Raw genomic sequence first — 13,495 nt, 5'->3', positions numbered from 1 at the left:
CAGCGCTCACCATTAAACTTAATTGCAATGCTCTTTTTTTTAATTGTCATTTTTAAATCTATTTAAATGCAAGTGTGATTACAAAAGTAAAGCAACAGATTAAATAGCATTTTAGATGCAGCTCACTGGAGGGTTGTGCTAGTTTTAGTTCAGGCTGGAGGGCCCCACACGTGGTCCCTGGGGCCCCATGTTGGTGACCCCCTGCTGTAAAGCTTTGCAATGAAGTGTGAATGTAATGATGTTGAATAGTAAAGCATTTAAAGTCCCTAATAGGAGATTTCATGGTTTCACAAAGTGACCTGTATTCTCCATGATGCTGCCACTACCGTGTTTCAGAGGTGGTTCAGTTCTGGTCTAATCTAATAGTAACAGTAATATTAATAATATAGTAATAGTAATCTGACTATCTCTTTCTCCTACGTTTGATTCAGCATGTCATCAACCCACAGAAACCTGTTAACTCATTTAAGTGGGGTTTGTGGCAGCAGGGAAGCATCCAGTCATGCATGACCACAGGCTGCGGACCACGTGTCTATATGACAGTTAACGAGACGTTCTCCTTTCATTTGGGGTTTTAATTTTTGCAGTCCAGTTAGACAAAAAGAAGTGACACGTTTAAGCATAAGACTGTAATGTGCTCCTGAAATGATGATAAACTGGTAACAATAAAAAGATTAGAGGATTTTACACGGCATCAATTAAAAAAAGAAAACCTGACAGCATTATTCATTCCATCGTTTAACCAGGGGAGATAAATCTCTTGTCGGGTTTAAAGTGAGAAATATGCACATTTTACATCATGACAACATGCTGTGACAGGAAACAGAGAAGGCCGTCATTTGGTTTCCAGACTGTCGACCACTGTCTTCACTGCTAACATTTCTTTAAACCCATCTGACATTTATCACTACCATCACTCTTCTCGTACAGGAGCAACCAGCACACACAAAGATCTAAAAACAGAAACACGGATCAGACTGCAGGCGACGCTCAGACCTCTTCTAACTCCCACATACTCGCCTGCATCTGCTACCCACCCAACAAACATTATTTATGCTGAAAGAAGTACGTAATAATAAAAAAAAACTAGACGACAGAAACCGTGCTCCTGGAAATCAGTCTCTGCGTGACATTGGGAAGGAGGAGGAGAGACAGTGAAATCAAGGCGTCATGAGTCCCAGCAGTGCTGCAGACACGCAGGCCCGGCCGTGTCCCATGCTCTCCCTGTCTCTCCCTGCTGTGTGGATGGCAGCAGACCTCAGGTCCATGTAGTGCTCCTCTGCTTCCTCACATCTTGGCAGGCGCAGGAGGCATCATGCCAGGCATCCCACCAGACATCCCCGTGTTGGGCCCTAATAGAATCTGAAAATAAAATGACAAAAAACAAAAACCTCTTTTTTTTAACCACAATAAATATAAAATGTTGCGACAGCTTCAGTTTCCCCTTGTTTTGTGTTGGGTTGGAGTGATCTGGTGAATTAGAGACGCTCATGGACTCACCTGTCGCTGCTGCTGCAGCTGCTGCTGCTCCAGCTGAAGTCTCTCCGTCTCAAAGACGACGGGCAGCACCAGGATCATGAAGCTGGTGGTGCCCACCCACAGCGCAGAACGGGAAAAGCTGCAACAACGTAAGGAACGATGGTTAAACGCTGCTATAAAACAGCTAAACTCTTCTCAGCCTGGTATGCTTAAATAAAACTTCTCACATTGCACACAATGCTAATAGGACACAATAATACTTGGTCAATGTTAGAGTTATTTGTACTATTCTCTATACGTTTTATTTTATTCACTATGTTCTTTGCATTTATCACGTATTTACTCATTACTATTAAAAAGGGTTTAAGGTTTGAGTTTATTCAGATATTAAAGTGTCTTTCAGATGACTGATGTCTCTCTACTGTTACAGAGTAAGACCTGGTGCAAGAGACAGACTCACTATGAATGTTGTTTTTGCATCTATTATCTGTAACCGTGACAAACTGCTCCTAGCCATCTGTGATTACTTATTTTCCTAAGAACTGAATAATTAACTGTTAAGATTGTTCTGCCTAACTGAGCTGCCAGTTTATTATGACAAATGTCACATTGCAGAATGTCCCCCCCCCCTCCTTCCTTAAAGCCCTGCAATGTGTTCTGTTAACTGAGGGGTCTCCCTGCTGTGAAAATAACAGGCGTCAAGTTTTGAAATTAAATTCTGTTTTTATTTTCGTTTCGAGGACCTAAATTATCTTTTAAGTTGACATTTAGGTTTGGACTTTGCTGTGCAGCTTCAATTTAAAGTTAAAAATTCAAGTCAAGGCCAAAAGTGGAAACTGGCTGAAGGAAGTTTGCTTGAAACAAGAAGCTTTTCTTTTTATCTCAACTGAGGAGTGAATGAAAAATATTAAGGGAACTCTTAAAGAGCATCTTTTAGAAAAACCAACATCAGGGAAGAGATTTTTTTTATTTTGGGATAACCAAATCACAAATGACTGCGTAGATGCAATATTTAGGAGACTAATATTTAAGGTGCCATGCATTAAGCCCTAATTGTCATTAATATAGATTTGGCTACCTGGATGGATTGTCACTGTAATTCACACCCAGCCCGATGCAGATCTTAATGAACAAGATCCTAAAACCCAGGAAGACGGCTATGGGCATCATTTCAATTAATATCTTAACCACAATGATCAACAATTATATCTGGATATCATATTAAATATTTTGCAGCTCTAGTACACATCCTTTCACATTAGTCAGATCTGTTGCATCGCAGGATTTTAAAATATCAGCTCCACGGTGAAAAATAACCACATATAGATGCTATCTGGGTAGAGTAAGAACTGTCTTTAGTGTGGTAGATGTTGTTTAGTGAAAACACTCAAATTCATCGAGTGAATCTGATTAAAATTAAGTAAGAGGAAGCTGAAAGGCGCTATTTAAAAGAAAACTATTTTTTTTATATGTTGGGGCATGTCTGTGGGAGATTCAGAATGTTAACAGATAACAGGAAGGCTGGACGCATTACTACAAAATCATGTTTTATTCTTTTGAGTTTTCAGCATCTGTTTGTCTCCAACACGTTGAATATCGTCAGGCTTTTGGAAACCTCAGTTTTAAAGGTAAAGACTAAAGAAGGTGCACAATTTACGGGTTGGAATAATCATCACAGCTATGAAGCGCTTATTGGAAGCAACATTTGGAAGACCATGATATTTTAAAAGGTGTTTGTTCACATTCTCCATTACAAGATTAATGTTGAGCAGCTGAGAAGCTCTCAGCAGTTTCCATACCCAGAACTGATCGAGTTTGGTGATTGTGATGCAAAGCTTATCAGAAAGTAAAGTTGAAATTGCAATCAATATCATCACTTCTATATTTGATATTGAAAATTAATGTTTTCTTAAAATTGAGCAGCACCAGTACAGATCAAACGTCAAGGTAATAATCTAAATTCCTGGGGAATACATATGGATATTGCCGTTTAGAAAAGTGATAGCCACTGATGGTGCAAAGCACTGACATAACATCTTAAATACAGCTTACAATGTCCATTATGGAATAACTTTGTACCCACTTTTCACAGACTGTTCTCCAACACACACTGTCACGTTGCGTCAGCTCCCAATAACATTAATTTAGAACTGCTCATGGCGAGAAGGCTGGAAAATTAACATTTTAAATCTTCCCCTTATAACTCAATAAATATCAGTTAAAACAGGTACAGGTATGTCAAATCTTGTCTGAATACCTATAAAAAAAATCATGTAAATACATTAATTTTCTGGAAGGGTTTTTTTCTTCCTACTTTCAATAAATTTCTGCTCATGGCTGCTTACTGTTAGATTTTTGTGATACTGTGAAACATGTCGAGGAATGTCCCACCTGTAAAACTTCTTGAACAAGGAGACCGAGCCTTGCACAGAAACCTCCGCAGCGGTCCTCACTGGGTCGGGAAACATCTCAGTCAGACCCCACAACCTCTCCACCAGGGTCTCATCCAGCTGAAGGAGACAAACACAACTAATAATGTGGCTATTGCAGCAAAGACAACATGTAACAGCATAGCTTATGAGGGGGAAAGCTGGTCTGTGACAAAATAAGCTGCTAAAGGTCTATTTTTCTAGAACCCGAGCCCAGACTAGCAACAGACATCCCAGTTAGCTTACAGGTTAGCATGGGCATAGCCAGGCTAACAGGAAACGATGCTACTACCGCAGCCTGCTAGCTCTGCCTGGCAGCTATAATAACTAATAAGGATGCATGCTAACATCTTCGTCTTCATCGTCGTCTATCTCGTCTTCTGGAGGTCGGGTAGCCACCGGGCCTGAAGCCGGGGACAACTCTTCCACTTCAGCCATGTCTCCCCTTCACCTCTCCTGGTGCTAGTCCGGCTAATTTAGCTGAGTGGCGGCCAACGAGTCGCAGGAGGCCGCGGTGGAGCCGTGCTGCGGTTTTAGAGGTTTTTATAATTATTGTCCAGCAGTTTTCATTCAGAGGAAACCGAGTCTGGGCGCCGACACTCCGAGGTCACAGCGGAAAAAACGTGAGCCTCAACAGGATAGCATGACGGTGGAAGGGGCGAGGGTCAGTCTGGACAAGACGTAAAACGAACAGTGCCCCCTGTCGCGCAGACGGTCTAATAGCAGGTGTTGAAGTTATAAACAAAACCACATTCAAAACAAGTGGCATAATAATCACTCTTTGGTTGAATTTTTTTTCATGTATATATATATATATATATATATATATATATATATATATATATATATATATATATATATATATATACATATAATAGCTATGGGATTTTATATGTTATAGGCTGTTTTTGGCAGTGTAAGCAAGATTGTGTGAGCTTAGGAACATTTGCCCCACTCCATTAATTAGCTTTTTATGAATAATTAAAAAGATGAGAAGACATGTTTTCAAGAGTTGCATTGTTTATTAATACAGGTGGTACACTTATGACTGTTAAACAACACAATTGCTTAATTCTGAGGTACATTTTTAGAATTATGTGGAATTATTACACCTTTTTAGTTCAACTTTTTATTTACAAACTATGTATTTTTTTGGAATTTAAATCCAGTCAGAATGTATCTTGATTATATATATTTTTTTCTTCTTGGTAAAGTTTGGTCGTACTTGCCAAGGTAAGCCAAAACTCTCTTCCTTTTTTGTTCTTATAGTCCAGTTCCTAGAAAAATAAGCGCTTCGCCGTGAAAACGGTGTTTTTTTTTTTTTTTTTACCTGGGCTGTTTTTCCTGCTGCTGGGGACATAAAAAGGGGGGCGGCCATGGAAAAGTTCAAGGATTGCAGGGATTCCTTGTTTACATCCTCCTGGAGGACGCCGCGGTGGGCGGTTAGCTCCGCCCCCATTCTTTGGGCCTGACGTCATTGTCGCTCGGTGTTTTTTATGAATGAAAGAATCCAACCTCAGAGCGCAGCAGAGTAATTCCGGGAAAAGGCGGACTGACATTTTGTCGCCACGGTCGCGTCGATCGAGCAGGTAAACGACCATCTTTACGTGAACCGCGAAGGCGAAGTAAGCGATATTAGGCTGTAACTCCGTAGTAATTACCGAGTATCGGCGGAATGCCGTCCGCCGGGCGGCTCGCCAGCCAAGGACAAGTGAGCGGGCAGCTGCTGGGCGCTCCGCTCGGCTTCAGCCGCTCATGCTAGCTGCTAACGGTTAACGCCACTAGCATGTCGGGAGAAACGCCAATAAGTTCGACCTGGCTTCCTGCTTGGCGGCTCTGCTCGCGCGTTAGTCGGCAGAAGCAGCTGTTTGGTGTTTATCTGCCGTTTCTGTCCGCGTTAACAGCCTCTAAACGGGTTATTTAGACCTAAATGCCCCCCGGGGGCTGCCGTGATGGCTGTTTACTACGGCAGTGGTGCCTTCGCCCTCCGCCTGGACGGCTCCTCTCCAGGGTGGATTCTACGCGTCTCATAACATCCCATAACGTCACGATAAGCAGTGGTATGTGTTATTTATGTGTAGCAGCTGAGTTTAGTGTCAAACGGAGCGGATGGCGGAGTAACGGAGGGCAGGATAGTTAATTATCCGGGTCCGGACTCGTGTTGGACCGTGTTGCGTTCACTTGTTGCTCCCCTAATCGTAGCCGAACCGTGTTCCGGGCAGCAGCGTGGAGGTGCGGGACCGGCGGGACGCAGAGGGGGGGTGTCTGGAGCGGTGTGCGGCTGATGGTGGAGGCTGCTGCCGGGCTGCTGCTGGCTGACAGGCTCGGCGGAGCGGCAGCAGGAGGCGTATTGCTGAATCACCCTGACTTGGCGAAACGGCGGTGCGCTCGGTCTGCTGGCCGGGGCCGGCCGGCTGCTGCTGCCTGGACAAACACCTTGTTTGGCTGAAACCTCCGACTTCCCACGCATGTCGGGAAACGGGGCTTGTTGTTAGCGAGCCCACTCGGCCGTGTAAAGACGCCTTTGTTGCGCTTTGGTTCACAGACCGCAGGGTGGGAGTTGTAGGCATGACTTCCGGCCGGGCCGGGCCTGCAGGTGAGTCTACCTGCTTTACTGGGGACCAGGTCCAGGTAAACCACACCTGGACCAGAGATCTTTGTTTAACTGGGACCAGCTTAAAAAACAATCACACTTAATAGACATAAAATGAAGTAGGACCCAGGTCTTTACCATACTTATGTGAACCATTCCAGTCCTCTTTTGTCAAACTGTATATATTCAAATTCACAAGAAATATATTTCTATTTACTTTTTTTATGTGTATCATAGTTAAAACCTGTGTAATCAGAGTGTATAAAGCAACTCGACGATTTAACCTGATTCTAAACCTTAATATATATATGTTTGTTTAAGAAAAAACATTTAAATTTTAGAATAATAACTTAATATATGATTGTATTCCTGCGGTCCAGCTGCTGAAGTCAGAGAATTGGACCACATTGTTAAAGGAGTTAGTCAGCCACAGTTATGCTGAAACAGACCTCTCACCCTCTCTCATACAAAACGTGGTTTAGATAAGTATGATGTAAGACTTGAAATAGTTATAAAATAAAAAAACATTTAAGCAATTCAGCAGAATAGCTATCCTTTTACGAGTGTGAATAATTATAATAATAAACCTTATCTAATGGAACCGTCTGTGACCAAAGCCACTAATCCAACCAATCGTATTGTAGATTTGTTTCATTTAAAAAAAAAGACTTTAATAACAAAATAAAAAAATAAAAAAATCAACATTTGTTGTAATTTGTCATTTAATTTGTTTTTATGTCTAGGGAATCTTTTTAAAAACTCACACAATAAACCTTTAATAAATATTTTAATAATAAACAAATAGTTCAAATCCAAACCAGTCAGGTAAATAAAAATAAAATGACTAAACTGCTTTAGATTTGTTCGTCCCAAAGTCTTCAGTCGTCTCTATCATCTTGTTTCTTTATCATTGACTTGGCCCGCCTGAACTTATTCTTTAGTTAATAAGACAATTAGATAATGGGACAAATCCTTTTCCTTTGTTTAGAGAGAAGATTTCTCTGCATACTGCAGACCAACCATAACGTTTTCCCACGCTGCTACCACAAGACAAACATCATACTTTGATTAATTGTGAGAAAGACTTCAAACCTCACACATGATTTAATTATCTGGTTCTGATCTTTTTGACCCAGTTTTTGGGTTCTGATGAGTCAAAGCGAGCCGAAATCACAGGATCGGGGTTTTCGAGGATTGTGTGATTTCCCAGCCTTCCGTGTGTCTGTGAAGTGAACATCCCACGTAACTCAATACCGCCACGATAAAGACAAAGAGACAGAAACAGGGCAGACAACTGGACACCGCGGGGAGCGCTTTGGAAGAGATGCAACGTGAGGAAGAACCGGACCAGAGAAACCTAAAACCGCCGAGAAGATAGAAGAGAGCAGCCAAAAAATAACCTGAAAAGCCAGAAGACTAAAAATAACAGCAGAATTACTTTAGTTGTAACAAAAGGAGAAATTAAAAGAACCACAGCTTCAAAAAGTGACAATATGACACAGTTCATCAAGAGAGACGTAAAATCTGCAGAAATGCAGCAGATACAGAGAGAATTAATCATGAAACGGACACAGAGGACCTGAAATGTCTCCACACTGGCAGACATGTAGAGACAACCATAAATGTTCTTATCCACTGGGACTGAGTGCTTGTTTAGTTCCTCTTTTACTTGAATAATTCAACAGGAAGTCATTTTTTGCAGGTAGAAAAGTTCTGACCAACCCCGACCTAAAAGCCCAATATGGCTGCCCTGTGTTTAAAAGAGTCATTGCAGGAATAAGCCGTTAATTTCCTCCTTTGCTTCTCATTAAATGTTACATGCACACAAATAACTGTCCAACATCTGACGGTAAACATGTTCCTTCAGTTTCAATGCATTAAATGCAAAAAAACAAAAACAATACCCGCTATTAGCTTTAGCTGTTAGCTTTAGCTGTTAGCTTTAGCTGTTAGCTTATGTTGCTAGTAGTCAGCTGATCACCACACAGCTCGGTTCATCTGGGTTTGAGGATATTTCCAGGTCAATGTTCTGACTTCAGAGGTACAGAAATGATTATTCATGGTTTGCTGCCGCTAGCTTTAGTCTAAACTACGAGTTCTTGAAATATTTTCCTTTTTTGAAAAGTCATATTTTGCTTGAAGAACTCACCTCTTTAGCCGTGGCTTATCGGCTTTACAACATCGTCAATTATCTCTCTAATTATTTACACAAATCCATATTTTGAGCACCACAAAGGCCGTTACTTCTGTTGCGTTTTTATAATAACTGTCTGGTAGAGATGAGCCGGGTTAATATCAGCGGCTCTTATAACGCAGTAATTATTCCAATATGGCCGCCACACTCAGACATTCTAATGGTAGCACAGCAGGACTTGGATTAAGAAAAAAGGTAAAAATGTAATTTGTCCATTGGTTCTGCGTGGTTGGTGAAAGAAAGCAGTTTAATTATGAATCTCCCTTTTACTCTTTAAGTTTCACAAGCTTCGAGGTAGATAAATTAAAGGAAAGACTTCCTGGATTTGGAGTTGTGGGTGGAAAATCCAACATGGCCGCCGTTCATACGGATCTAGTGACGGCCGCAGGAATAAAGCTTCGCCTGCTTCTGATGAGACGATTTCTCTCAGATCTAAAACGTCTCAGTCAGCGACAGCCTGGCGGCTAATAGCAGTTAGCTCGGCCGTTAGCGTTAGCATGCCCACCAGGCAATGGGACTGTGACCCTCCACGCCTCCAGAGGAAACACGATGACTAAGATGTAAAGAAATGACGCTCAGTTCAGAAATACTGACTGTGTTGGTCTTAAATAATCAGATGTTGTTGTTTAGCAGCTAAACTGCAGACTTTGTTGGGTTCAGTCAGGCCGTCGTGACGCTGACGGATCAGTAAACAGGAAGAAGATTCAGACGTTGCAGAACATCATGATGATGTTTCTACGGCGCTCAGCATGACTGGCCTGGAGCCGCGTTTCACAACCAGGACAAATGAGCCCAGGAGTCAATGTCAGCCTGGTCCTGTTAGCCCGGCGCGGTTAGCCCGGCCCGGTTAGCCCGGCACGGTTAGCCCGGCACGGTTAGCTCGGCCCGGTTAGCGCTCTGCTTCTGTTGTGGCCTGGAGAAGAGACGTTCACTTTCTAAACCCTGAAGTCTGAAGTCTGGCGCTGGTTTAGCGAAAGCAAGAGAGGAAAACCCCCTGTGGTTTGTGTCAAGGTGTGAAAGTAGCACCGCTGCGCCGGCGCCTTTTAATCTCCTGCTGTTTTTTCTGGGATGTTTTCTGTTTTCTGCACCCGCGGGCCTTCCCTCCCGGGTCGGCTCAGTGATGGACCAGAACCATCGGCGGCAGCTGGAAGGCTCCATCAATACGAAAGTGATCTGAGGCAAACCACTGAATCAACAAAGACACAGCGAGGGGAAAAACAGCTTGGCTTAGCCCACTTAGAGGTTAGACTTTCATCCCACGCCATGATATTTGTGAGCTGACCTCAAGTGGCTCTGAGGCCGCCCTGATGCAATCTGTGAGAAGTGCTGAGTGAGAGAAAGAGCCGAACGCTGAGCTACACGGTTAGCTCAGGTTGTACCCGCCGCTACGTCCGGCAGCTTTAGCTTCAGTCTGATGTGTTTGGCTCAGTTTGTGCCGCTAAGGTTCATCTGTGCAGCAAACGACACAGAGCTGTGAGGATACCCCCCCCCCCCCACGTCTTTATCTCTCACAGTCAGAGCTTTGAACCGTTAATGTTGACAAGAGGAAGTGTCGAGCGAACGGGTTGGGACACCTGCATTGAGCAACGCTCAGCCAGACTCGCTGTCTAACTTCCCCCTCACCGTTCCACCGAACAGAAAACAGCCGGACGTTTTCAGAACCGCCCCCCCCGTATCAAACCGCAGGCTTTAATGACAGAGCGCGTTTGGAGAAGCGCGGCAGATCTGCGGGTTCTCCTTTTCTTCGCAGCGTGTGTGCGTGACCGACTGTCTTGTGAGCGGATGCTAACGCCGGGGCAGAACGCGGCACAATGAGCCGCATCACATGGGAAAGCACAATGTCTTTAATTCACTTCCTTATTCTCCCTCAGCGTGTGTATTCGTCTGAACCGGGGAGAACTGAGGACAATTAGATCATGACGACAGAGAGGAACAGCAAAGCCCTGAAGGTAAGACTCCACCACATGCTAACACATCCTCCGCTGTATAAATCCAGACGCTAAAGCTCTCGCTCTTGTTCCGCCGTCCCCTCAGGTGAAGCAGGAGTGCGGTGAGAACGTTCCCTTCCTGTCAGACAGCGAGCTCATGTCCCTGTCGGTGCGGGAGCTGAACCTCCACCTGCGGGGCCTCTCCCGCGAGGAGATCCAGAAACTGAAGCAGCGCCGGCGGACCCTGAAGAACCGCGGCTACGCGGCCAGCTGCCGCGTCAAGCGCGTCTCCCAGCGGGAGGCCCTGGAGCAGCAGAAGATGGAGCTGCAGAGGGAGGTGGAGCGGCTGGGCGCCGAGAACGCCGGCATGAGGAAGGAGCTGGAGGGGCTGGGGGCGCGGCTGGCCGCCCTGCAGAGGTTCGCCCGGGGCCTGGAGGCCGGGGGGGGCAGCCTGCTGGCCACGGCGCCGCGCCTCAACACCGCCTCCGTCATCACCATCGTCAAGAGTCCGCAGCAGCCTCAGCAACAGAGAGAGCAGGATCCGTCCTAGAGGAGCCCGCAGAACCAGAACCGGGGGGGTGGGAGGAGGGGGGGGGGTGCATGAATGTTCAGAACAAACAGAAAACTCACGTCTGCACAGACAGGAGAGCAGTAGGAAAATACTAAACATGCTGTCTGCACCTTTTTCACATTATGATCCGCAGAAGTGATTTACCTCAGTGCAGCAAGGCGTGTCCCGCCGAGCCGGGCCCCCCCCCGCAGCACCGGCAGGAGGAGAGCCCAGTCAGCCCCCCCCCCACCACCACCGGACCGACCCACAGTTACCGTACGTCTTTACTGCAGCGGGGCAGCTGCTAACGAGGCTAACGAGGCCTTCAGCCTCCATCTGGGTGAAGCTTCTCCTCCAGCAGGTTCTGCTCCCACCCTCCGGCCGCCTCGCCCACAGCGAGGCCAATGGATGCGTTGAAACAACTTTAATGTTATTAAATAACCCCGGCTCTCCTGCTGCTGTGATCCAGGCGAACGCCCCCCCCCCCCCCGGTCTCACTAATCACATCAACTCTGTGCCTTCAGGTCGTGTCGGAGCTACAAGAATCCAAACCTGAACAGAAAGAAGTAAAAGCAGAACTCGATGGCTCCATCATTCCTGTTTTTTAACCGCAGCACTTTCATTATGAGGGCTGTGGACTTTCTAGGTTTTCTTGGCTACACCCCCCCCCCCCCACCCCCACATCGCTCATTTCACAAACAGTGACTTGGCTAACGTCTGCTGGAGCTTCGGTTGTTTTAATCCTACATATATAGATGTAGATCTATGTGTCTATATGTCTGCAGGCTTCCATCAAACACGTGGCTCACTCCGCCAGATGAACCGATGCAAACCCCCTCAGTACATTCCAGTTTTGTGTTATTTGTAACGTCCGTATGTGCTGCAGAGACAGAAAATGTTGAGAGAGACGTTTTTTCAGAGATATATATTCTATATTTTATTTGTATTTAAAGGTAGATGTTATGAGAAGACAAGCTAACGAGTGCTGTGATGTTCTACGTGTGTTCAAAAGTACTTATGACTAGTCTGAGAAGATTCTCACGTCTAATTATTACTGTGTTGTGCGGAAACAAAGATCACAAAATGTTCACGTAGAGATCCTCGTCGCCAGCGGCCATATTGGTGTGTGATTATGTCTGTGTATATTTCTACTGGCCTGTCGCTAGACACACAGGGGAGGGACATTTATTTTTCTACGACGATCTGTTGTTTAATTAGAGAGAATTAGCAGCTGGAAGGGCGCCGGAGGAAGACTCAGAGGGATGAAGAGGCAGGTTGGCGAGGAGACCCCAGGACGATGGAGACAGGAAGTGGACGGGCTGGAGGAGGAGAGCTGGAGGGACGTTTGGGTCCCGGTCAGTCAGAGCAGAGCGGATGTGAGTAGGAATGAACAGACAGCGGCCATGAAAGTGACTCCTGGAGACGCGAGGCGCATATTTAGCTAAAACACGAGAACCGTTGTGTCCGAGCATTTATTCCCCATATTTTAACGTTCTTCCGGTCGTGCTGGATGTTTTGTAATACCCCGCGAAACAAGATGGTATTTGTATTTATTACCTGTATTTTTTCTATTGTGAAAATTTAAGTACATTGTCTATTTTATATATTAATAATAATAAATGTTGTACATATTGTACATAAAACAGCTCCGGTGGGCTTGTTTGTGAGGATGAAGGGAAACCACCAACAGCTGCAGACCAGGACCAGGTTCTGGTTCTGGTCCAAGCAGTGATTCTGGAATCCAGGATGAATTTAGTCCGGATCGCTCCACAGAGGGAAGCTTTAAAATAAATAAACCAGGAAGGAGTCCCAGCCAATCAAAGCGCTCTGGGGCCACACTCACCCAATCACATTTGTTCCTGTTCCTCCTTTAACCGGGAAGGTTTGAACCACTGAGCTATATTATACACTGGAGTGCTAATAGCCACTGTTAGAACGAGTTGCTGTGAAGCCACCAGCCGCCATATTGGTACTCCCTATTTCCCCCCAGTAACTAGGGAATATGTGCGCTACAGCATCGAATAACGAGGATTTTCTCATGTTCAGGGGGGGCTTAAAACTTTTAAATGTCATATGCCATATACTTTTATGTAATGTTCTAAAAATATCAAGTACTGAAAAAATCATGTGCTGAAATATTTTGCATTTATTTAAAAAAAAAATAATTATATATATATATATATATATATATATACACAAATATTTAAGCACCTAATTTTCTAGTAGTTGATAGTGTTAGTACATCCACTGACTGTAGAATTACCTGTGAAACGTTTTCACTCAGCCAGAAAACTGCTTGTTGTTGCAACCAAATCCTGTGGG

At 44.6% G+C, this 13,495-nt stretch overlaps 2 protein-coding genes across 3 annotated transcripts; one reads left to right on the top strand and one right to left on the bottom strand.

Moving 5' to 3' along the window:
* Positions 1-43: 43 nt before the first annotated feature.
* Positions 44-4,577, bottom strand: tomm22 (translocase of outer mitochondrial membrane 22 homolog (yeast)). Its single transcript, XM_012866620.3, has 4 exons — positions 4,257-4,577; positions 3,871-3,989; positions 1,501-1,618; positions 44-1,362 (listed from the first exon to the last, which is right to left on the bottom strand). The coding sequence occupies exons 1-4, from the start codon at positions 4,344-4,346 to the stop codon at positions 1,288-1,290; spliced, it is 402 nt and encodes a 133-aa protein (XP_012722074.1). The 5' UTR covers positions 4,347-4,577; the 3' UTR covers positions 44-1,287.
* Positions 4,578-5,293: 716 nt separating this feature from the next.
* Positions 5,294-12,820, top strand: maff (v-maf avian musculoaponeurotic fibrosarcoma oncogene homolog F). 2 transcript variants are annotated; one of them, XM_012866608.3, is made up of 3 exons: positions 5,294-5,497; positions 10,567-10,644; positions 10,730-12,820. In XM_012866608.3, exons 2-3 carry the CDS (start codon positions 10,612-10,614, stop codon positions 11,171-11,173), a joined length of 477 nt encoding a protein of 158 aa, XP_012722062.1. In that variant the 5' UTR covers positions 5,294-5,497; positions 10,567-10,611; the 3' UTR covers positions 11,174-12,820. The 2 variants fall into 2 exon arrangements, with proteins under 2 accessions (XP_012722062.1, XP_021174331.1); XM_021318656.2 differs by lacking the exon at positions 5,294-5,497 and adding an exon at positions 5,644-5,968.
* Positions 12,821-13,495: the final 675 nt, after the last annotated feature.

This window comes from Fundulus heteroclitus, unplaced genomic scaffold (assembly GCF_011125445.2).
Source record: "Fundulus heteroclitus isolate FHET01 unplaced genomic scaffold, MU-UCD_Fhet_4.1 scaffold_47, whole genome shotgun sequence".
In the NCBI taxonomy this organism is placed as follows: domain Eukaryota; kingdom Metazoa; phylum Chordata; class Actinopteri; order Cyprinodontiformes; family Fundulidae; genus Fundulus; species Fundulus heteroclitus.
This window is presented reverse-complemented; position numbering and strand designations above follow the sequence as displayed.

What these genes read in the sequence shown, in the direction of transcription:
- tomm22 (XM_012866620.3), bottom strand. Translation starts at nt 4,346, where the DNA reads ATGGCTGAAGTGGAAGAGTTGTCCCCGGCTTCAGGCCCGGTGGCTACC. An exon ending in ACGACGATGAAGACGAAGAT is followed by an intron (nt 3,990 to 4,256) that starts GTTAGCATGCAT and finishes TGTCTCCTTCAG; the next exon opens with CTGGATGAGACCCTGGTGGA. An exon ending in AGCTGCAGCAGCAGCGACAG is followed by an intron (nt 1,363 to 1,500) that starts GTGAGTCCATGA and finishes TTTTATTTTCAG; the next exon opens with ATTCTATTAGGGCCCAACAC.
- maff (XM_012866608.3), top strand. Translation starts at nt 10,612, where the DNA reads ATGACGACAGAGAGGAACAGCAAAGCCCTGAAG. An exon ending in GGAACAGCAAAGCCCTGAAG is followed by an intron (nt 10,645 to 10,729) that starts GTAAGACTCCAC and finishes CCGTCCCCTCAG; the next exon opens with GTGAAGCAGGAGTGCGGTGA.